This window comes from Phoxinus phoxinus, assembly GCF_949152265.1.
Source record: "Phoxinus phoxinus genome assembly, chromosome: 4".
Lineage (NCBI taxonomy): Eukaryota > Metazoa > Chordata > Actinopteri > Cypriniformes > Leuciscidae > Phoxinus > Phoxinus phoxinus.
The window spans coordinates 24,235,177-24,259,427 of record NC_136879.1 but is presented as its reverse complement, the minus strand read 5'-3'; the positions used below and the strand labels follow the sequence as shown (position 1 = coordinate 24,259,427).

Genomic DNA, 24,251 nt, shown 5'->3' with positions numbered 1-24,251 from the left:
TTTTTCACCCGACGCACAGCGGACTTTTCCCTCCACAGACGCACGTCGGTAAATTAGGGAATGAACTTGCGCTCACGGGGGCGGTTCAGCGAAAAGAGGAGGGGGTTTCCAGCGCAAACGTTCCCTGGTGCTATTTTGCAGTTTCAGAAAACAATTCCGCCACAGTCCAGGAATAAACTAGTCTAAAGTCAGTGGCGCGTTATTCAGATGCTATTTTAAGGGCGCATACTTGGCCATAATGTAGCGTGTGCACAACGCGCATACACTTTGCTTCTCTCATCTACACAGACGCAGCAGTTCCCATTTCTGCAAACCATACATAATTACAAGGAAAAATATCACCACACGAGGGAAATCATTGTAGTGTCCATGAAGATGTGAAAAAATAGGCATAAATCTTGCTTACACATTTACCCAAATTATTCAGGCTAATTGTAGTAATGACGGATCAAACCCGTTTGGTCAATAGTGGCAAGACACATAGGTATAAAAGGACTCCTGACAAAGTGGGTTGTCCGTCAAGAACCAGGAAACAAAATTCTGAAGACTGCGAAATCCCCTTTACCATCATGTAAGTTGCGTGCGCCTAGCAAACCCGCCATAATAATAGCACTCTGCCATGGAAGGGCAAGGGAATGTGAGATGACGCTCTGATTGGTTTATTGCACGTTATGCCCAAACTACACCTATAAGTAATGAAGCTGCTTCAGACCAACCCATTTTAGATTTGCCTCGGGTGCAAGAGTAATTTATCCCGTCAGTATAATAATAGCAACAGCGCCTGAGATCCACCCACAAAGTTACTTGCGTTTCGCTTTTGATGCTTGCGTTTCAGATCGTTAAAATGGAGCCCTAATCTAATTATTTTATACTTTAAGTATCCCTATTCCCTACCCCTTTTTAAGAAGAGTGTGTTAGACTAGAAACTGATGGTTTGCTCAAAGCTGTTGATCTGCTGAATTTCAAACAACGCTATAACTTCTCACTTTCCTGTATTCTGCTTCTTTCCATTGCTAAACTGTATTAATGTATGAGGTTAATTTATTGTGGTATTAATTCTGCTACATCAAGTTAATCCGATCAACTGATCCAAATATTTATAATTATAACGAGTTGTAATTATTCATATTTCCCTTGAGCTAATTTGCTCCATAAAAAATAAACAATTTAGATAAAAAAATATGAGAAAATCTTTTTTTTTTTTTTCAAAAACTACAACATGTGCATAAGCAATGCGTCTATCACTTGTTTCTACCGTACTTATTTTTACCTGTTTTGATCCGGAGATTCTGTACTATTTCAAAAGATGGGTAATAGCGCCTTCTACTACCGTATAACAGTGAAAACAAAATTCTGTCAATGGCGGGAAAAGTAAATCAGACATTAAGAAAAAATGGCTTGGAAAATTGGAGAGAAAGTCTTACCACATGGGTTTCCTTCCACATCGTCTAGGAGGTTGGCAGTGGAGTTGGCTGTGCCCAATCTGAGAAAGTGCAGTCAAAGTAAACATTCAACACTAAATTTACTCTCAACGGGACTGAACCAAAGTTACTTTGCCAAGAACCATAAATTGCATTTGTTGGGGGAATTCGCTGAACACAAAACATGTGAGCCACTGAGTTCAACATTAAAACACAGCATCATAACTCAGTTATAACAGCATCATAACTCATTCCTCTAGTTTCCTCATGTTTTTTTTTCTTCTATTTCATGCTTGCTCTAAAAGTATTCTGATTTCACATAGTATTTTATTTATTACACTCCTACCGTTTTGATTTAAGCTAAAGTGGTTTTGGCACATTTTGAAGGATACGAATGATGCCGTAGCAACGTTCTTCTTTTAGACTTCCTCCGCTTCGTCTTCTCTGAGAACCCTCTGGCGATTTCAAACAGCTTCTTCCTGGTAGCTGCAGATGAGAATGCAGAATGTTACAATTTAACAGAAATGTTAACGTCCAACAAGTAAAATCTTTAATAAACAATTATTTTCAGGTGAACTGGGGTGTTTTAGGCAAGACCCTTACATTTCCCCATGTGCTTTAGCTTGTCTCTGAACAGAGCGTCATCTGAGACTGCTGTGCAGGCTTCTACAGATCCGGAAGCATAGTGGTCACCTGTGTTTCAGGGAAAAATAGTAAAGCATCTTGATGTCTACAACAAAAATGTTGCAAAATGGGTTACATTTTTAATTTGACACTTTCTACCCTTTAATATGAATAACTGTAATAGTGGTGCTTTTAGTATTGTGAATTTAGGGGTTTCGAAAAGGGAAAATGTGAAATATACTTCAAGCGCAATCAAAGAACAAACTGTGGTGTGATGTAATTTCGGACAACATCACGTCAAAATGAAGTTCGTTTCTGGAGTTTAAAACAGCTTGCAAAAGAGAACTTCGAAGCGAAAAGTTCGCTCTGGCTGGTAAACACGCAAACGGAGAATTCTCCTCTGACACCGATTCTTTCTAAAAACTCCGGCCAGAGTGGAGATTTTGGAAAACTTCGTTTGCATGTAAACTGAGAAAAACTGAGTTTTAGGCAACCAACGTCACAGTATGTGACTATTTTCGGGATTCTGATTTGCTAACGTTGGCTTGAGTTACTTGTTACTCTGCCACCTACAGGTTTGGCATGCTCTAGACGGCATATACACGGGTTTGTGTAACGAACACTTTTCTGAAAACTGACAGGTGTGCACGATGTTATTTTTGAAAACGGGGAGGGGTGAAATGTCCGTTTATGAAAAAAGCCATCCACGTGTAAACGTAGCCTGAAATTCTGATAGAGTCACTGTTTTTTCATGTTTAATACCGTAAAGCTGCTTGCTTTGAAGCAATCTGTATATAAAGTGCTAAATAAATGTAGCGTGTTGAATTGCAGAGCTCGTGCAAACATATCCACATGATCAGATGCTTTCTTAATTGCTGTTTTCTCACCACTTTTCGTTTTTTTTTGGGTGTTTTTTATTATTATTGAGAGGAAAGCACAGCTTTGGCGGTGTCGGGATGTTTGCTAACAGTATACCAGTGCAAAGGTATTTATTTATTTTATTTTAGCCCTAAGCGAAGAACATAAAATACCTTTTCTGTGAGCATATCAGGGCCTTTATGCTTATACACACAGACACAGCGTGACGTACATGCTCACACACACAAAAATGCACAACCACAGTTCAGGTGAATGATATCTACCTGTGGAGTTCTCCATGCTAGCTGATGAATGACTGGATTTGGATTTCTTTGACTCGTATTTTAATCGATCTAAAACATAGAAGGCAGGTGTTATGGAAGACATTCTGCATTCAACATAAATATGAAGTCATCCAACAAGTACCACTCATAGGTTCAAGGTATATCAAACAATCTGTGTGGAAAAGCACAAAATGTGTATGACAAAGCATAACAAAATCTGGCTGTGAGGAATAGACACTGCTAATGGCCTTGGAGAAAAACCAAAAAACCATTAACGTTCACAGCCGGGCTGAGTAAATTTGCATAAGAATTCACTCTTTAGGATTTGTGTAGGTTGAACTGTGAAAGGAAGGGAAATGGAGTATGTCAGAAACTGCTCATTGTCCCATTTAGCGCGTGGGCGGGTGTCTTCCTACCTCTTTCCAACGCAACGAGGAACTCTCGGTTCCTCTGCAGCTCTTTCATGAACTCCTCGTTCTGCAGGAAGAGAGCGATACGCTCATCATCCAAATATTGCTTCAGTTTGCGTTCCTGCTCTGAAGGTCCACCTGTTCCTGTGGCGGCCGCCACAGTTGGGTCCTTCTGGGGTACTGAGGAGGAGGAGGAAGAGGAGGAAGAGGGCATGGAGATGCTACTCTGAGAGCCCTGCAGAATATTGAAGGGTAGGGAATATGTAAGAAAATCAGACTCGCTTTCATTCAAATCCAAAAGAACGGGCAAACTTTAAAACAGGGTTGTTTTAGTGCAGTTCTCTGTAGTAAAATGTAGTAAATAAACAGTTTCTGAAAACATCTAAAGAGAATTGTCTACTAGGTTAAAATTTTAATATCAGTTCATTTTAGTGTTCTTGTTGTTACTTATGTGTTAAATGCAGTTACTATCGTAATAACTATAAATTATGCAGAATTACATGCAACTAACCGTAAAACAAACCCTAATCCTAACCCTATAGTACGTACATGTAGTTATGTAGTTAATTTACTCAGTACTCGAAATGTATAATTACACTGTAACAAGGATACCTTCAAATAAAGTGTAACCAAATATATATATTCACATTTTTTGCATCGTTTCAATTATTATCATGAGCACATTTTCCACAAAAATTTGCATTACCATATTTCCGATTTTTATTAGTCTTATTACATAATGAAAGTAATTTTATATACGTTTCGATGAAGAAATTCTTCATGAATTAAATAATTTTCGTATGGTAGGTTTTGTTATTCCTATATTTCTGTTTATTTTTAGATTAAATAAGACGCAGACGTGTTGAGAGAAGATTCACTCTACTAAAAACACACACTGTTTAAGTGAGAACTTTAATAACATGAGAATGTCATGCTGTCACAGTGAATATCAAATACATTGCTTTATGTTTGAACATTCATCATATGCAGTTTGTACAATGGATCAAGGACACCATTATAGTTAATCTATCCATTCAGAGAGCATGATATGGCATAAGAGCTTAAAAGCAACCACTCAATGGCCTCCCTGCGGCACTTCTGCATTGCATTAGCATGTTTTAATGACCAAACCTCTGCAACTCTAAAGATGTTTCTGAACTATTAATGTTTTTTTAATATTGTTGAACAGCAAAAGAGCTGAAGGAAAATCAAAAGACCAACAATTCAATTTTTTTGTGCATCAAGCCCAGAGGGCACTTAAAAAAAACCCACAGAGTTTGTGCTAGATAACTGAGAATACATACTGTGCTTTAACCCTTTAAACAAAAAGGAAAAGTGTTAAAGGCAGTGTGATACTCTAGTTCAGTCTACGATACATTACCGTTCAAAAGTTTAAGGTAAGTATGATTTTTTAAATGTTTTTCAATGTCTCTAACAAAAGGGCCGTTTACACCAAGAAGGATAACTATACAGATAACTATAACAACAACTATATTAGCATCCACACCAGCGGATGATATCACTCTTTTTATTCTAAATGTGCGCTGCAGTTTTGATGTCTGCTGCTTTAAATTCTCGAGCTCTTTAAAGCAGAATGGATTCTGATTGGTTTTTATCGTTAATCAGCTGGAGAAAATTTTTTCTGAAAATGATTCCATTTATATAATTTCTCTGTGCCATTATCATTATAGTTGTGGTGTGGACTCTGCTTTTCTGTTATATTTAGAACGATTGTTAGGATGATATCTTTATATTTAGAACGATTATTAGGACGATATCTTTATTGTTATCGTTATAGATATAGTCCTTAGTGTTGATAAAAAAAACAGTAATATTATTACAATTACAATTAATTGTACAATTACAAGAACTATTATTTAAAATCCGATTATTAAATTTTATTATAATATTCTAATTTATTCCTGTGATGCAAAGCTGATTTTTCAGCATCCTTACTCCTCGTCAGTGTCACATGATCCCTCAGAAATCATTCCAATATGCTGATTTGATGCAAAAGAAACCTTTCTGATTATTATGAATGTTGAAAACAGTTGTGCTGCTTCATATTTTTGTGGAAAATACTTTTTTTTCAGGATTTTCTGATGAATATAAAGTTCAAAAGAGCATCACTTATTTTGAAATATAATTATTTTGTAACATTATGTCTTTATGGTTTAATGCATCCTTACTGAATAAAATACAATTCTTATTGACCCCCAAACTTTGAAACATTATTGCATCACATGACAAATGCTCACCTGTATACTGTCCAATTGTTGGGGCAGAATTCGCAGGAAGTCATCAGGCAGATTGCCAAGTAAAGGTGGGTTCCAGTTTTTGTAACCTTGGACTTGCCTGTGTCCAGGGGGAGGCTGGGCCTCGAATCTGAAAGATAACAGAGCCCAATGACACTTGTTTCAATACTCACATCAGACTAATAATTCAATTATAGCTCCTGCAATGTGTCTGGCCCATTAAACATTTGTGAATTAATGAGTATTACATCTGTGGAGAAATGGAATTACATGCATCTTGGCTGTTAAACCGCAAACAAAAGGCTCAACAGGAATTGCACTATGGTTTATGAACACCAGGGGGCATCAATTTAGAGATCCGTGACTAAAATGAACAAGGACCTGTGATGACCCTATTTCCAAGACTGATGATGTTTCAGTAATTCTTTTAAAATTGCTCCAAAAATGTTTATAACCTGGGTGGAGGAACAGGAGGAGCATCAGGGTATTTCCTGTCATATATGTGCATGTCATATGTTGGTGGTGAGTAGACAGGGGGCGGCTCTTCATCTGAGCTGTCTGGCTCGAGGGTCCGCTCAAGAATCTGAGAAAAGCACAAGAGAAATCAAATGCAATTAGAAGCAACAATAAACTTTTATTGAGAACAAAAAAATAAATGATTTTTATAATGCACAGAATCATTCATTTATTTAGTATTGGTCAGCTATTAATTTAAAACGAGTAATGGTAGAAGGAATGTCAAAAAATATGGATGTTAAGGTACCAAGTTAATAATTAAATAAAACTCGACTAGTCTTTGCTTGAAGAATACAAGCCATTGTTTTAATTAAATGTATTAATATTTAAATTAAAAATATAATGTAAAAATGTGAAATTTGGGTATTGTGACAATCCTAAATGGCACTAATGGATATTTTTTAAACAAAATGTTTATTTATTTGTATTAATTAATGTGCTGTACTGCATATGCTGTTTGTATGAAAATCACGGCAAACAGAATATTAATTATTGCGCAATGTGCGCATGTAGATACTGCTCACACATTCAACTGTTGATGCTAAAATAAAATAAATAAAATAATAAAAAGTAGTGTTTTTATTTAAAAGCTCCAAGCCATTTTTTTATCTAACTGTATAATATTTAAATGTAATTTAATATAAAATTAAATTGATATATATATTTTTTTTATTAAATGCAGGCTATATAGTAGACTAATATTGGTGTGACCCAGTGAAAGAAAATAGACCTAAAAAATGTTTTTGATTGCATCTCAGGTTAATGTTTGCTGTGATTTTCTTACAAACAGCTTGTGCAGTAAAGCACATGCACATATTGTTCCAACACATCCCCATATAAACAGAAGATTATAAATAATGCAAGAGAAAGAAATACACCAGTGGGGAATGTTCTTAAAAGCAGCTACACACAGAATCGTGGCAGAACGTATAAACAAAATGCACTGCAGTTTCTGCTTCACTTAGGATCGCATCGAAGTCTAATGGCAGAGCATCTCCACTGGGCCATGAAGCAGATGGAGAAACAGACAGATACACCGTAATGTGTCTCAGATCCGTCTCCAGGCCCAGTCCTGACACAGTTTCTAATCAGAGAAGTCAGGTGTAAGAGGACTGTGGGTAAGAAACGTATTGTTTATTACACCCCACTTAAAATAAGGTGTGACGAATGCGACAAAAAACAGAGTTTGCCACACATTCAGCTAAGTGCACAAGCTGAATGGACGCTTTTAATTGATTAAAATGTCACTTTTCAGGGGCCAGCGTGAAAGACACTTGGGACAGTTCACGAAATTGTCACTGTTAGACCGACTTGAAAAATGAAAAGCACTGTTCGTTTTAAATGCATCTATTTGTGCTATTGCTAATTTATTTATTTGTTCTTATTTTTTTACTGACTGTTTACTTGTCTTTAACAATGTTTGAAATGTACTTTAGTTGGGCAAGTAGTTTTTAAAATGATAAATATTACAATTAGAATCGAGAATTGTTAAATTTCACTGGTATCTAAAATTTTGGCGCCATAACAGTATACATGAGACAATGAAAAAAACAATTATTAAATTTTTTTGTGGTGGTGCAGAGTTCAAATTTAAAGCAACACTAAAGAACTTTTCCTCTTCGGTCGCCCTACAAGTTGGAAGCGGAATTGTCCATTACCGCTGTCGTAAATAATTGAAGCTACCGCAGCCTACTGTCGCACGCAGGCTCGCTGTTTATCTAGCTTTGGAATGAACGATGTCCACAGGCAAGGTAGAGTACGTTACATGATTTCATGAAAGTATGATGTATTGCGACATCAGAAACGATGAAGAAAAACGAAATAATGACTATTGTAACGCTTGACGTAAAGCAAGTCAAATTTGTAGTTTTATGTCTGGCAAACTTACATAGTGCGGTTATTGCAGATATAGGGCTGCGAAGCGAATCCAGAAGTGCCTTTCACCCTGTTACGACTTGATGAACCACTGATACGGTTTTGGAAACATTATTTTAAGGTAAACATTTTTCTATAGTGTTGCTTTAAACCACTGGCCTAACCAGGCCTGCAGAAACAATCCTTAGCGTTGAGCCCTGCTTTTGTCTTCCTCTGAAGAAATGCAATCATATGGGGAATATAGGTACTTTAAAAGACACTGACCTCTGGTGGGATGCTGTCATCTGAATCCGAACTGTCATCTGAGCCTTGCCCATCGATGCTCATCTGCAGGAGCTGGTCGATGGTGGCATCCACAGCCCCATTGTTGGAGCGCAGGACGCACTCGATCACCTCATAGTCCATGCTAGGGAACATGGTTTTAAAGTCCTCCATGGCCTGGTTGAACTCAAGCCGTCGAACTTGCCGGTTGGGTCTGGAGTTGTTGAGCTCGCCTGCAGCCGAGCCTCCGCCACCCCTAGACCCTCCATTACTGCTGCTACGTCGGAAAAGGCTGGTCATCCTACAGGATCCCCGTTTCTTTACCCGACCAAGGATGCCACGTAGGAAAGGATGGCGCCCACTTCAGCCCGATGTCCCCCACAAAAGTCCTAGGTCCGTCTCACTTGTTTTTTTGGGGTTTCTGGAACTATTCAAGTTCACTTTTTCATCATACCGAAAACAATCTAGTCCGCTGGAGTGAGAAAAATCCTTTCTTTCTCTTCTTCTGCTTATTAAGCTGCATCCAACACGACAGTATGGAGTCCCTGGCACGAAGGAAGTAGATGATCTGGTCTTGAGCGTTCTAGCTTTGTGTCCGACTGTGTGATCTCCCCATTAGTTCTGCTCAGACTAAAAAACAAATACAGAGACATGCAGTTAACAAGACAGGGTTTGAAACGAAACAGTTCATTATAAAAACCTTTGACTGCCAAACATCAACCAGTTAATGGTCTGAAATTCATGCTTCTCATTGGCCCGCTCTGGAGACTAACCGCCCTGTATTTAGTCCACACACGTTGCTACAAAGCCATCTATCCCTGAGAGACGGATATAATGACATCCACAGATATAATGACACTGGCAGAAATAAGCAGACGAAAGAGAAGGAAGTAAAAAAAAAAACAAAGCTAGAGAGTAGAGACGAATTCTAGGGTAGGAAATAAATAAATGGGCGAGAGACCAGGGGCTAGAGCACAGGAAGGGTATCCAAATACTACATATGGAAATTATTACACTTTTGAACAGTTGGAATCTGAACATTCATGCCAATAGTTCAGATTTGTACTTACCAACATTTTCACTGGCCCCACCATCAGGGTGAGAAATCAACTTTTTTGCCCAATTTTACCAGCCACTTTTTTCTGGAATTCAAGTTTATAAAAAAAAGTGCACTAGCATATTTTGAATTGCTTCAATTATTTTGTATTATTATTAATACATATTTTATTAATATAGGCAAATAAAAAGTGATGTAAAAAAAGCACACCATCAATACATAACCATTTGTGAGATTAAAACGATGTTTTTGCTCCAAACTTACTTTATAACGCAAGTCGAGTGTTTTAAATAACCTTCTGTGATCTGATTTGGCTTCGGTTAAAAAATTAGACAGAAAATATAATATTTTATAGTATTCTGCACAATGATGAAGTCTATATCGATTAGCATTACATTCTAAATATAATCGATTATTTTGAAAATACCTGGCATGGCTCGAAGAACACAGATAAATCATTTATCGTTGCAATCATGTTTATTGTCTCCCAAACATCTTCATCTACATGTCACAGCGATCTCTGTTACTTACAGCCTGTTTTTTCACAATTTATATATTTAATATAGATCTAATAAACTATTTTCATGCATTTAATCAAGTCTTTTGGAATAAACATTATTATCACAGTGTCACATCAATCATCCAGTTGTTTTTAGGGTAAATACAGCCTTCTGCTGACCAAGCCTGCATTGATTTGATCAACAATACAGTAAAAACAGTAATAGTATTACAATTTAAAATAATAATACAATAAAAGATTAATTATTTATGTGATTAAAGCTGATTTTTCAGCACCATTATTCCAGTCTTCATCACATGATCCTTCAGAAATCATTCTAATATGATTTAATGCTCAACAAACATTTATGATTATTATCAATGTTGAAAACAGTTGTGTGATTGTTTTTGGTTTTTATTTTTTGACTTTGATGAATAGAAAGTTCAAAAGAACTAAATTGATCTGAAATAGAAACTTTTGTAGCATTACTTATACACTAGCTACCATTCAAAAGCTTGTGGTTAGTAAGAATTTATAAAAAAAAACAAATTTTGAGAAATTAATACTTTTATTCAGTAAAGGTTGCATTAAATTGACCAAAAGTGACAGTAAAGACATTTATAATGTAACAAAATATTCTATTTCAAATAAATGGTGTTTTGTTTGTTTTTTCAACAGTTTTTAATAAATCGTATATATTTATGCATATTATGATCAAATATATTGTATAAATTGTATATTGCGAGACTAACCAACTAAACAACCTCCCGCCCCAAAACATATGGTGATTTTTTTTAATGATGGGGCTAGATAGCTAGATACTGTAATCTAGCCAGCTAGATACTGTAATTTTATTTTCAAATCTGCAATATAAATATATATATTTTCTAGACATAAGTTAAAAATACATACAAATATATAATATTTATATACATTATTAAATGTATCAATTTATAAATGCTTAATTTTATAATCCCAAAACATAAACCTATTTTCACAGTGTGTTCTCAGTATAGTGGCAAACAGCAAAATCTATTATTGCCAAGCTCAAAACATTATTTTAGATGCAAGTGCATTCCTTTACCTTCAGACTACAGCAAATCCTGACCCCTCTCAGACCCGTCATCTCGACATCTAGTTGTCCAAACCATCTGCTTTCTGTTAAAATGCGAAACAAGAATGCTAAAAATGCACGAGTCTGCAGAGCATGGCTACAACTTTGCTGTGATGTTCTGGGATCTCATATGCCTTGCCCTATTTCCACACTCCCTTTCCTCTCTCCTCTCAGTGCAGGGCAGAGAAATCCCTGCTTCACTGAAACAATACACACAGCCGAGCCCGAGCCAAGCCCACATGGCACTGCCAGGACCCAGCACCCCTCACCAGCCTCTCGTTGGCATGGAGACATTTTGTGATGTAAACAGGATGCTTCGCCGTACACTGACATGAAAGCGTATGCATGCCTGCAGGGATGCCGTCAAGAGAGCGGGAGCACGGTTTAGTGATCGAGGAAAAATTCCTCTCGTGGCCAGTTTCAGTGGCTTGAGGATTGTGTTTTGAGTGAAAAGGTATTGTTAAAGTTCCCTACTGAACTCAGCGCCTGTTTTGCATCTACTTACTCATTCGGCTTAGACGCTGCGATGCCTTGACGACGCACAACAAGAAAGGTCACAGAAACAAGAGTGGTTTTCTAAGAGTATGACCCACTTGGCTAGTAGTAATGGCAACTTAGAAAAATAAGCCGAGAAGAACTGCGACTTCTGGAAAATCCTCAGCGTAGGATAATTATTTAACAGTTTACTATAGTGCTTTCAAGGCAGGTGTGTATTGAAATTCCTCAAACATGCTTACATGCAAACAATGCTATACATGAGCATCAAATTAGCACATTAGAATGATTTCTGAAGGATCATGTGACACTGAAAACTGCCATCACAGGAATAAACTACATTTAAATATATATAAATAAAACATTTACTTGTAATAATATTTCACAATATTACTGTTGTTTTACTGCATTTAAAAAATAAAAATAAATGCTGCCTGGTTGAGCATAAGAAAAAAATTAGGGATGCAGCGATATGAAAATTGTGGCCGATATCTATAATTTTTTATTTATTTGGAACCGATAAATTGGCCGATAAATCTAAAACCAAATTTTTATATCATTTTTGAGAACCTGGTTACAAAACCAAAAGTCTCACCATTTAAAGCCATGGCCCAAGCACAAAATTACAAAGTTCTCATTATAATTTGATGTATATGACAGACTTGTGCTGTACATGTTGCACTGAACTGTATTTCCCTTTTTTGAAGTGATTCCAATTATATTTCAAGCAATTCAAAACCATCATGGTGAACAGTGCGCATCTGAAGTGTCTCAGTTGAAGGAAATAATACATTATTTATCGACTTTAAGATATCGGCCAATTTTTATTATCAGGCCGATAACGATAAAAATGAGCATATATCGGCCGATATCGATATGGTCGCCAATATATCCTGCATGCATCCATAAAAAAAAACTTTCTGACCCCAAACTTGTGAACTGTTTATATTAGCTATAAATAACAGCAAGTTTTCACTGCAATTAGGAAAATTGAACAGTATTCATAATAATTTACAAAAATACACTTTTAGTTAAATTTCATGGTCATAAAACACAGCTTGGTTACCGGGCCTGTAAATAGATCCTCCTCAAAACCAATACTATATTTAGGTTGTCTTTTGGAATATTTCAGTATGGAATTCTTTCTGCATATTTCAACTCCCATCAGGCATCCTCAGAGACAGGAAATTGGGAACAGGATGCTCCATAACAAAGCCTTTAAAAGTACCAGAAACTTGTAGCAAGATAGCCTATTCGATCAAGTAAAATTAATGTTAACAAATCAGAAGTGCCAAAGATTTAGTAAACTACTGTTCACAATGCAGGGCTGTAAATCTCTGGAGCTGGATGCAAATAATGTACAAAGAGCTGTAGTCAATATATAGATGAGCTTTATCGTCAGCTGAAATTCTAAACATCTTACTTTCACTAACCCTTCCTGCTTGAGACTCTCACTTCCTGTTGTGAAGTACCGTCTGACCATCACTAACACCCGATATCAGAGAGCTTTGAACTGAAGGTGAACACAGCCTAGATGACTCGCAGTGCACATAGGCTATATGCGTGCGCTCAGAGTTGGCACGGACTGCACAGAGCCAAGGCCATGCATTCCACTGAGCTATTTTTCACATGACTATGATCTGCATCCGAGAACCTTCTATATTTACTAATGGGAGCCAGAGCTCGATTTTGCTCCTCCAGAAAACCAACTCACGTCTCCACTGCCAATGTCATGACAAAAAAAAATTCAGAGCAGATGTAAGCCTTCATAAATCTGTTCTGTTATCTGCTTAGGAATTGTGTCTAGTGGGATGTTTTACAAACAAGCAAAGGTTATGGAACTTTGTGCAGTTTGTCTTTTTACTAGGCAATAAGTAACTAAAAAAACAAAAAACAAATTCTAGGAAAGTCCTTTGACCACAATCCACTTTACAACATACTTTACAGCCTTCATGTCGCTGAACGAAAAATGTTCTACAGCTTAACTATTCTTTGATGAATAGAAAGTTTAAAAGAACAGAATTCATTTGGAAAATGAACAGAAATATGTTGTAACATTACAATTTTTTTGGTGCCTTTTTTAATCAACATAATGCATTAATGCTGAAGAAAAGTAAATTAAAATATATACACACTAACACCATTTTATTAAAACATATTGAATCTATTTGACAGCCGCACACACACACGCACACGCACACGCACACGCGCACACACACACACACACACACACACACACACACACACACACACACACACACACACACACACACACACACACACACACACTAAACTCTTTGCTGCTGTCAAATAGATTCAATGTTTAAACAAATAACAAATAAATTTAAAACAGTGAACATGAGAAATTAACAATTTGTATTTAACTGCACAAAGATAACCATACATAATAAACAGCAATATGTATCTACATATTTTTTGTCCTGAAACATTTGAAGCATGGAAATTACCACAGTTGAAAATTGTTCAGCGATGACTCAAATAAGTCACGAAATAAGTGTTTCTGGTAAATGTAAATAAACGGTTCAAAAGAACTGATTCAAGGAAATAAATCAAACTTCACAACTCTATTGGCATCTTTGTTACTAATATTTAAATCAAAGATGGTTATATCATCTCAACATATATCATATTCGCAAGAAAAAAAGATACAAGCCTTAAAAACATGTAATAGATTTAAAATTCTACACAATACAGATAATGCATTTGAAAATATAGAAAAATTCGATAAAACACCCAGCACCTTGTTATAATCTGATAGATCAATGGAACTGGATCTGAAAATAAATCTAGTACAGATGCCCATGACACAGAATAAGAAAACAACTGCCAACCACAGCAGTCATGAACTCTTGAACCAAGGATTTAGCAAACTCATCCAGGTTAGTCAATAACTCACATGGTGCATAGACGGTTTCCAGATCCAACAACACATGATGTGAATTATGGGAAAAGAAACACATCATATCCTGCCTGCAAGCTGGCTGCAGTCCAGTGGACATCCAGATGCTGCAGTGCTTTAAAAACTCCATTTAGAAAAGCCTGAACACCATCACCTGCTCTGAGGATACTTGGATGTGAGCATTATTTAACTCTGTTCAGTCTTATCGTTTAGACAGAGATGGATTAAAGTGGGTAGATCTTAAAGGAACACTCCGACTTTTTGGGACTTTATCCTATTCAACGTATCCCCCAGAGTTAGATAAGTCCATACATACCTTTTTCATCTCCGTGCGTGCTATAAGTCTGTTTGACGCACCCACCGCTAGCCTAGGTTAGCACAAAGACTGGATGTAAATGGTTGCAGCTAGCATACTAATCCAAATAAGTGACAAAATAACGCAAACATTTTCCCATTTACATGTTCTGATTTATATAGTCACAGAGTGTGCAAAAAACAAAGTCACATGAAACACAGACATATTTTAACCGTATAAATACTGGGAACTATATTCCCTGAATATAGGGCGGAGTGATAACCGCAGCGCACCTGAGACACGCTCTGAACGAACTCTCTGCTCCTCACCACGGCGCGTCTCAGGTGCTGCGGTTATCACTCCACCCAAGTAGCAGTGCTTCGCCTTCAGAGAATATAGTTCCCAGTATTTATACGGTTAAAATATGTCTGTGTCTCATTTGACTTTGTTTTTTGTACACTCTGTGACTATACAAATCACAACATGTAAATAGGAAAATGTTTGCGTTATTTTGTCACTTATTTGGATTAGTATGCTAGCTGCAACCATTTACATCCAGTCTTTGTGCTAAGCTAGGCTAGCGGTGGGTGCGTCAAACAGACTCATAGCACACACGGAGATGAAAAAGGTATGTATGGATTTATCTAACTCTGGGGGATACGTTGAATAGGATAAAGTCCCAAAAAGTCGGAGTGTTCCTTTAATGGGGGACACGGAACGAAAAAGTGTTCAATAGGCCTACTTAACACCAAACTATGCTTGCTAACTGACAGCATGCTTGTAGTTAAAAGGCATCATAATTGGTAGAAGTGTATTTTAAGTGTAGTTTAAGTGTTTGAATGTACAAATTCTGTGGACAGAATCTGCAAAATTCAGAGGAATAGATTTACATACATTAGTTTAAGATATAAGAGCAACAACAATAAAGATTTCAGTGTACTTAATATTACATAATTTGTCTCATTATAATGTCAATTTAATGTAAAACCAAAGATTTTCAGTTGAAATAAAAATGATACACTTACTGATATCAAAAACAGTAAAAAAAAGAAGAAAAGGGAACAATCATGCATGCCCTTACTACAATGGTTAAATGTAACCAATTTGTTATAAAAACTATTTAGAAACTGCTCCTAAATTAATTATATATGAATGTCACTGGTAGCTGAAAATCATCAAATTATCTATCAATCGCACAGAAATCGATTTCAGTAACGTTCCCAAATCTCATTGTGCGAGTAAATCACATGCAATGTAAAGCCCAAAGCTCACTATTGATGCTCACACACACACTATACAGTATGATCATGGAGCTGCGACTTGTCTGCTCACACTATATCAGCTATATCCATATCAAGAGGATTTAGCATTTCCAATGTATGTATTGTATTGATATTACAATTCATTTTCCCCTCATATTTTCATAGACAACGATTCACATTTCCCGTGATATTAAAATTAAGTAAATATTAAATAAATGAGTAGGCTAAATAAAGTGAAAGTTAAAAGTGAAACAAGTAGCTAAATTAATGATCTAAATTAATAAAAGAGGTCCCGGTGTAGCCTATGTATGTCTATATGTAAAACGCATGACAAATGATGCACGACAAAGCTGGAGTCAGAATTCAGCTCAAAATCGCACGAAAATCGTACGGTGTATGCCCAGCCTTATGCTCTCACATGATCTGTTGAGGCAAAGCCACATGACTTTTTTTTGTTGCGCATTGATGGATTTATTCGGTAAATGTGTTTCCATCGTATTTTATGCGCATATCTTCTTATCAGATAAAAAAAATGCATCCACCTCATTGAGTGCATACATTTTTTTTATGCGCATCTTGGCATTTCCATCCAGCGTTTTTTCATGCAAAATCCACATAAAACTAAGTGAATGGAAATATTGCTAATGAAAAGTCAAGGAAACATCAACACATTTTGGGTGTTGACCCACATAAGTGCACCATCGCCCTTCTACAGTGACTCCAGCCGTCCTGATTGTGGACACCAAATTGGTAGCACTCAGTTTGTTTTGACAGCCGATAAAGGCCAATTACAGCCTGCAGGTTTTGTTTTCACAGGCCTTGACTAGGGAGTTTTTCCCAAATAGGTTTCACTTTGCATTAATAACGGTAAATCTGACAGACCTCCAAATGCTGTGAGGCTGAAGAACTTCAAAGGAACATAAAAAGCATTATTGGCAGGCGAGCTTTCATGTAATGATTCCTCAAGTGTGTGCTGTGATCAATATTTAACAAAGCTCTAATAACGTCTAAGTGCCTTAATATAAGAGTTTGTGTGAGAGCAGCTGGTTTAAACCTGCTCGAAAAATGCTGAAGACCCAAACGCCAGCTTAGCAGACCATGTTAAACCACCGCGCCACTTTTCAGATTGGAAACTATCGCAACATCAAACTAAAAAAGATAACAGCAACACACCAGGAAAAAAAAAAAAAGAAGAAGTGAGAGAAACTCTCTTTCACCAAGAGCAAAGAGAGGAAGGGAAAAAACACGGGCTTGTTGACAGAAGATCTTTTCCGAGCAGTGCGTGCCATGATCAAAAGAATGTTAAATCTGGATGCTCAAATATCAGGGCGTTACGTTCCTTCGACACAGCCTGGCTTCAAACTGTCAAACACAGATTAAAGACAACGGTTGCTCTGTCGGGTGCCAAATCAATCTGCCATAAACAGACACAAATTAAGTTAACAAATAGACAATGACAATATTAGGTCTGGTGATTTTATTCTGAATCAAAAAAAGGCAAATGTAGCAGTCAGAAGCAAAAATATGGTTGTTGGGCAAAGAGATGAACAGAAAGGACCCAAGGGGGGAGAAACTGGAAAGCCTCCACGAGTTGAGTGAGCCAGTCAGCTCCAACACCTTGGCAGGAGCAAAACTAATTGCAAAACAGACCTTAGACAAGAGGCACTATCAATTACGCCGCCTGCGATGTCTGGCTGCTCATGTGGGTTTCTGAATGAAGGACGTGTGAAGTCTGCAAAAGTACAGAATAATTCATGTTTGAAAGTGAGTAACTCACTGCTATCTGTAATGGGATGTGCGTATATGCATCACTGACTGGATAGATGCCACAAAGCCATTCATTGGCAAAATCACTTGAATCGAGACACAAAACAGTTCGGTTTGATTCATCACTGTTTTTGAGTTCATTCTGGAAGCAAACTCGAAAAGGCTTGTGTGTGAAGTTTATATCGGCAGTATTTTTGTGGAAAAGCACTTTTATCTGTGTCTCTAGGTCAGATGAATGAGCAGAAATCAGTCAGGCAGGCTCTGAACCAAATAGCATAAGGGCTTGACAATCCCCTCCTCCTCTCCTTTCTTCCTCCTTTCATCTGACCTGGTTCCAAAGCCATAGCCAACATGAGGGAACTGGGCTTTCTGAAACAGGAAGGAGGAAAGAAAAAGGCTGACTTGACTATGACACCCCCAAGCATGTCTTCTGTCACACTGCTGGAGGATCTTCTTCAAACACACTATGTTTTGTCTCATGTATTAAACAACTCGATAATGAACCACTTTTACTTCTAGAAAACTCACTAATTGTGTTGATGTAATACCAGAGCAATGTGAATAATGCCACTAACCTGACTTAAGATGCTGATTCTTACTGTGAGTTGATGTCTTTTATTTTTATTACAACAAGATGTTTTAATAACTTTAATAAGCCAACGATTCAAGATATGTTTGTTTCATAACAAGTCGATTGTAATACATCTTTATGATCTTGTTCCAATGCATTCTTATTTTCTTTATGTTATATTGATCTTGTTGCCAAACTCTTGGTCTAAACTTAAAATGGCATTAACATTAACGCCCTGAGTGCATCTGTTGAGGCTCGGGCCATAAACCCATTAAAGATGATCTTAACAGACCTTTTTTTGGGCCATCTGCCACATAAGGAACAAAAGCCTGCCATTGTCCCCTGGGAGCCCAACACACAAAACATTTGCTAAAGACAGTGTCTGAAAGCACATTAGCAGCACCTCTTAGCCAAACTTCCCCTACCCACTCAAAATAGATACACTTATTGTCAATGCAGTGAGATGACAGGTGTATAAAAGTTCCAATCTGAAGATTTTTTCAGAAGGGTTGCTAATCAAAAGTGACAGCAAAAACATGATTAGACATTTGTTACAAAGGATGCTATTTAAAATAAATGCTGTTCTGTTGAACTTTCTATTAATTAAAGTATCCTGAAAAAAAGTATCACCGTTTTTGCAAACCATATTAAGCAGCACAACTGTTTTTAACATTGATGTGTACATGTTAAAGAAATGTTTCTTGTGCAGCAAATTAGCATAATGATTTCTGATGGATCATGTGACACTGCAGACTGGAGTAATGATGCTGAAATGATTCAGTTTTGCGATCACTGGAATAAATAACATTTTAATATTTAAAAAAATTACTGTTTTTACAGATTTTTTTACATCAAATAAATGCAGCCTTATGATACTTCTTTTAAAAACATAAAAATGTTTACGAGAACAATCCTCTTATTAATTAAAGTATTAGAAAAACAATCTTACAAATCCCAAGCTTTTCAAACAAATGAAAATGTATCATGTAAAGGATAATCCACAGCTAGCTGTGCATGAAATCATTTTATTGAACAACATAGAGGTAAAGGCAGACAGACACAAATCCATTCAGATTTCAAATCGTTTAATGCACAGTTTGCCGTGGATTATTCCGCGTTACACCGTGTCCTAACTACACGCGACGCGATAAAATTCCAGCGACAGCAAGTGTGTCTGTCCACACTAGACGCGACGCGACTGTGAGACGGCACACGTCAATCAAAAAATCACAGCCATTCAGAACAGCGTGTGGGCGGAGTCTCTCTGTGAAAGCGCACTGCTGGCCCGCACTCGCATTGGAAATGGGTAAGGACATAATCAAATCAAGAAATAACATTATTAAAAATCAAAACATGAACAAAATATACTTATTGACTAATTTTGTTATGAAGTACAGTTGTATGTTTGCATAGAATTCAGTTTGAACTCTATATTATATGCTTTCAAAATCTGAGGTAAATTATCCATTATCGCTTGTGGCACAGTGACCTATATTTAACTAAAAAATAAGTAATGTGTACTCATAACCAGTGTAATTTCTTCATATGACAATCAGTTTATTCAATGAGATCTCTGTGTGGGCGGATCTGTCACCCGCGACGTCGCAGAAATAGGAACCGTTTCTAAATTAGAAACTTCGCGTGTCGCCGTCGCGTCTGGTTAGGACAAAAACTCTGATTAACATGGAAAAGATACCTTTTATCGCGTGTCGCGGCGTCGCGTCGCGTGTAGTTAGGACACGGTGTTAACCATGGTCATTTGCAGCACTGACAACTTAAAGTTGTTACTGATGTTTGCAGCGCAACATATGACTCGTCTGGGGCCTCATTTATAAAACTGTGCGTAGGATCCTTACTAAAAGTGTACGTGCGCCCGAAAGTCAAAAATGGGGTACGCAAAAAAATATTCAGATTTATAAAACCGTGCGTACGGCAGAACCTGCGCAGGATTCACTTTAGAAATCCCACTCAGCGGAAGATTGTGCGCACATGCGTCTCCTCCCCGAAATAACCATATATGGAGCTTACAACGCCTAGTTTTACTATGCATATCCTCATCTGCATATCATTTGCATATGATTATTCATCCACGTGATAACATGTTTAACGGTACAAGACATTAGGAAACTATGAAATACGGATGTGCCGTCACATTACATTAATAAAAATAATTTAGTAGCTTATCCTTGCCTTGTTTTTGAATAAATAAATCAAATAGTGTAAAATACATTTCAGAGAAAGTTTTTCTCAATCTTTTCCACTGGCCAAATAGTCTTTTTAATTGATTTATATTTTTAATAGAAACAGATCGACCTTGTTGTGCATTATATTTGGACAATCTTTGCACAGCATGCCAAAGGAAAAGTGTTCAAAAGCATTGCATCCACAACAAATATTTATAGGCTATTTATTGAATATATATATATATATATATATATATATATATATATATATATATATATATATATATATATATATTTGTTTTACTTTTCAGTAGGCTAGGCCTAAATGTCATGTAGTTTAAGTGTTTAACTCCGTTAATGAGAATGGCATATTTAATCTAAATGTTTATATCAGAAATAAAACATAGTTTAAATCATTGTTTTATAAACTGTAGCCCATTTATGATTAGGACTCATAATGAAGATTTACAGTTTTACTTCATCTGCCGTTAGATATGCGTCAGTTTCACTAAACGGCCCAACGCGCTCGCTGGCGCGGACATTTAAGATGTGGACATTTGCTTCAAGTGATAGGCTTGGTGAGTGAAATTATATTTGTATTATCTTTCTGTATATGTAGCCTATAATTTTATTTTGATTTTCTGTATAAAAGTGACCAAAAAGACATTTAACTCCAGCTCACCATCGGTGTCGCCAAACTGCTCCGTCTCCAAAACGTTCGTACGCATGGGTCAGAGTTTGCGTGCAGGTGCGCACATTTTCCCGTCAAGTTTGTTTTTATAAATCACAACTTATGTGTCGGAAGTGGCGTACGCCTCTTTCAGGGCCTGTTTTGTGCGTACGCAACGGTTATAAATGAGGCCCCTGGTCTGGGGTCTCATTTATAAAACTGTGCGTAGGATCCTTACTAAAAGTGTACGTGCGCCCGAAAGCCCAAAATGGCGCACGCAAAAAAATATTCAGACTTATAAAACCGTGCGTACGCCAACAACTGCGCAGGATTCACTTTAGAAATCCCACTCAGCGGAAGATTGTGCGCACATGCGTCTCCTCCCCGAAATAACCATATATGGAGCTTACAACGCCTAGTTTTACTATGCATATCCTCATCTGCATATCATTTGCATATGATTATTCATCCACGTGATAACATGTTTAACGGTACAAGACATTAGGAAAATATGAAATACGGATGTGCCGTCACATTACATTAATAAAAATCATTTAGTAGCCTATCCTTGCCTTGTTTTTGAATAAATAAATCAAATAGTGTAAAATACATTTCAGAGAAAGTTTTTCTCAATCTTTTCCACTGACCAAATAGTATTTTTAATTGATTTGTATTTTTAATGGAAAAAGATCGACCTTGTTGTGCATTATATTTGCACAATCTGCTATTATCATGATAAGCAATTAGGCTATCTCTGTAGCTAAAACATTAAAACACAGCATGCCAAAGGAAAAGTGTTCAAAAGCATAGCATCCACAACAAATATTTATAAATTTCATGTAGCTAGTGTAAGTGTTTAACTCCATTAATGAGAATGTCATATTTAATCTGAATGTTTATATCAGAAGTAAAACAGTTTAAATCAATATTTTATTTAAACTGTTATTGTGAACACGCACTGTAGCCTATTTATGATTAGGAATCATAATGAAGATTTACAGTTTTACTTCATCTGCCGTTAGATATGCGTCAGTTTCACTAAACGGCCCAACGCGCTCGCTGGCGCGGACATTTAAGGTGTGGATATTTGCTTCAAGTGATAGTCTTGGTGAGTGAAATTATATTTCTGTATATGTATAATTAATTCGAATAATCGAATAATTTAGATTTTCTGTCTAAAAGTGACCAAAAAGACATTTAACTCCAGCTCACCATCTGTGTCGCCAATTCCCCTTGTCTCCAGAATGTGCGTACGCACGGCTCAAAGTTTGCTTAAAGGTGCGCACATTCTCCCGTCAAGTTTGTTTTTTATAGATCACAACCTTTGCGTGGGAACTGGCGTACGTACGTTTCCAGCCCCGTTTTGTGCGTACGCACGCTTTATAAATGAGACCCCTGGAAGGGTAAAAATGACGGTTATTTTCGTCAGTCACGGCTTGTTAGATCTAGCACTCTGCCCGCTTTGAATCAGACACAGAGATAAAATAGTGCGTACGATATTAAATGTATTTAAATGAATGAATTATACTAGATAATGAATATGATGACAATATTATGAAAGAATTATCGAGAGAGAGATATGAGAGATGCATGTGTGAATACCTGCATCTGTGTGCAGCGCCTCTCTCTATTAACAACAAAGCTGTACGTTTAATTACTTCAAAACCAGTGATGTTACCACCTTGTTGCTGAGAAAAAGTATGTAGCGATTCAGTAGTGAAGCCATTTTATTAATAAAAGTCACAGGGCAGCATTGATAAGTTTCTGTGCTCCTGAATGATCTCCGAGTGACGTATTTGTGTGTGCGCTTCAATGAAAACAGCGCATTAATACAGAACGGAACTGACTTGGAACTAGGCTACCTGTACATCTTCCAGCCAATCAGAATCAAGTATTTAGACAGACCATGGTATAAATGAAAACAAGTCAATAATAATTCTGGCACAATTATGTATTTTTGTTTTATGAACACTGATGAAGGCAGACAGCCAAAACATTTGTATTGGTTTTTAATCTCCTTATTTGTTTTTTGCGTCTTGGCACCTAATTTGCTGGAAGAGTGCGCTGAGTGCTTTAATATGAACACTGAAAATAAAGATAACTTGCAGCTCAGGAAGTGAATCAGATCAACATTCGTCAGACGGATTCAAACTGGTGGTAACTCGTCTTTTAAAACCGTTTAATATAATAATTGGCACATAAGAGTAATTAGACTGCATTGGTCACACTGTATGGTTTTGCTTTTGATTATATTTTGCCTGAATCCAAAAGAACACAAACATAGGGAAGATTTTTTTTAAACATTCCGCGTCAGCTTTAATAACTACAAACCTTGAAATATTAAAATGCGTATTTATTCATATTTGTACAGTTTATCAAAACTAATCTGTTTATGATAATTGTTTGTATTATGACTCCTATTATAAAAAAAAAAGAGGCTTGGGAGTGTGTTGTCCTAGGGTCATATTTAAAAAAATACAGAGGCTTAAACATATTAGACAGTTATGTGCTATTTTTGGGACTAAACACATTTAGGAATAAATCTCTCTGAATATGTCCCAAAGCAAAACTGGCTGCTCTGCCTGCACTTAATTCCCAAAAGTCTGACCAAATTCTCTAACTGCAACTATTCACATGCTCACAAAAAACACATAAATAATTAAACAAGCCTTTTAATGCATGTAGGCAATATGAGTGAGGGCTGACATTGCCAATAAGGAGAGGATCTGAAAGGGGCAACATCCAGTTCATCACCCCGAGGTCTCGGTGGATTCAAGCGACATTCTTAAAAGCTTTCAACAGGATAATGCCATACAAAATGGGAGGTGTGTAAGTGGATACGATGAGTCCATCAACCACTACAACATCTTCAAGAAGGGCAAAAAACAGGGTCAGTGGCCATATGCAAATCAAG

At 36.8% G+C, this 24,251-nt stretch overlaps 2 protein-coding genes across 6 annotated transcripts in view; both read right to left on the bottom strand.

Moving 5' to 3' along the window:
- The window catches only part of vezf1b (vascular endothelial zinc finger 1b), a 534,049-nt gene that overhangs the window by 491,338 nt on the left and 18,460 nt on the right, over positions 1-24,251 (bottom strand). The gene's annotated exons all lie outside the window — the stretch shown is intronic.
- Positions 1-24,251, bottom strand: part of cuedc1b (CUE domain containing 1b) — a gene marked incomplete at its 3' end in the record, with an annotated part of 30,096 nt that overhangs the window by 3,310 nt on the left and 2,535 nt on the right. For 2 of the 4 annotated variants that reach the window (XM_079610861.1, XM_079610859.1), the window contains exons 2-10: positions 11,145-11,218; positions 8,508-9,134; positions 6,308-6,435; positions 5,856-5,982; positions 3,604-3,832; positions 3,188-3,256; positions 2,025-2,114; positions 1,814-1,907; positions 1,425-1,483 (exon numbers count right to left, since the gene is read on the bottom strand). In XM_079610861.1, the coding sequence (XP_079466987.1) occupies positions 1,425-1,483; positions 1,814-1,907; positions 2,025-2,114; positions 3,188-3,256; positions 3,604-3,832; positions 5,856-5,982; positions 6,308-6,435; positions 8,508-8,804 (1,093 nt within the window). In that variant the 5' untranslated portion in view covers positions 8,805-9,134; positions 11,145-11,218. The remainder of the gene's footprint in view (positions 1-1,424; positions 1,484-1,813; positions 1,908-2,024; positions 2,115-3,187; positions 3,257-3,603; positions 3,833-5,855; positions 5,983-6,307; positions 6,436-8,507; positions 9,135-11,144; positions 11,219-24,251) is intronic. The other 2 variants (XM_079610860.1, XM_079610858.1) reach the window with 1 other exon arrangement.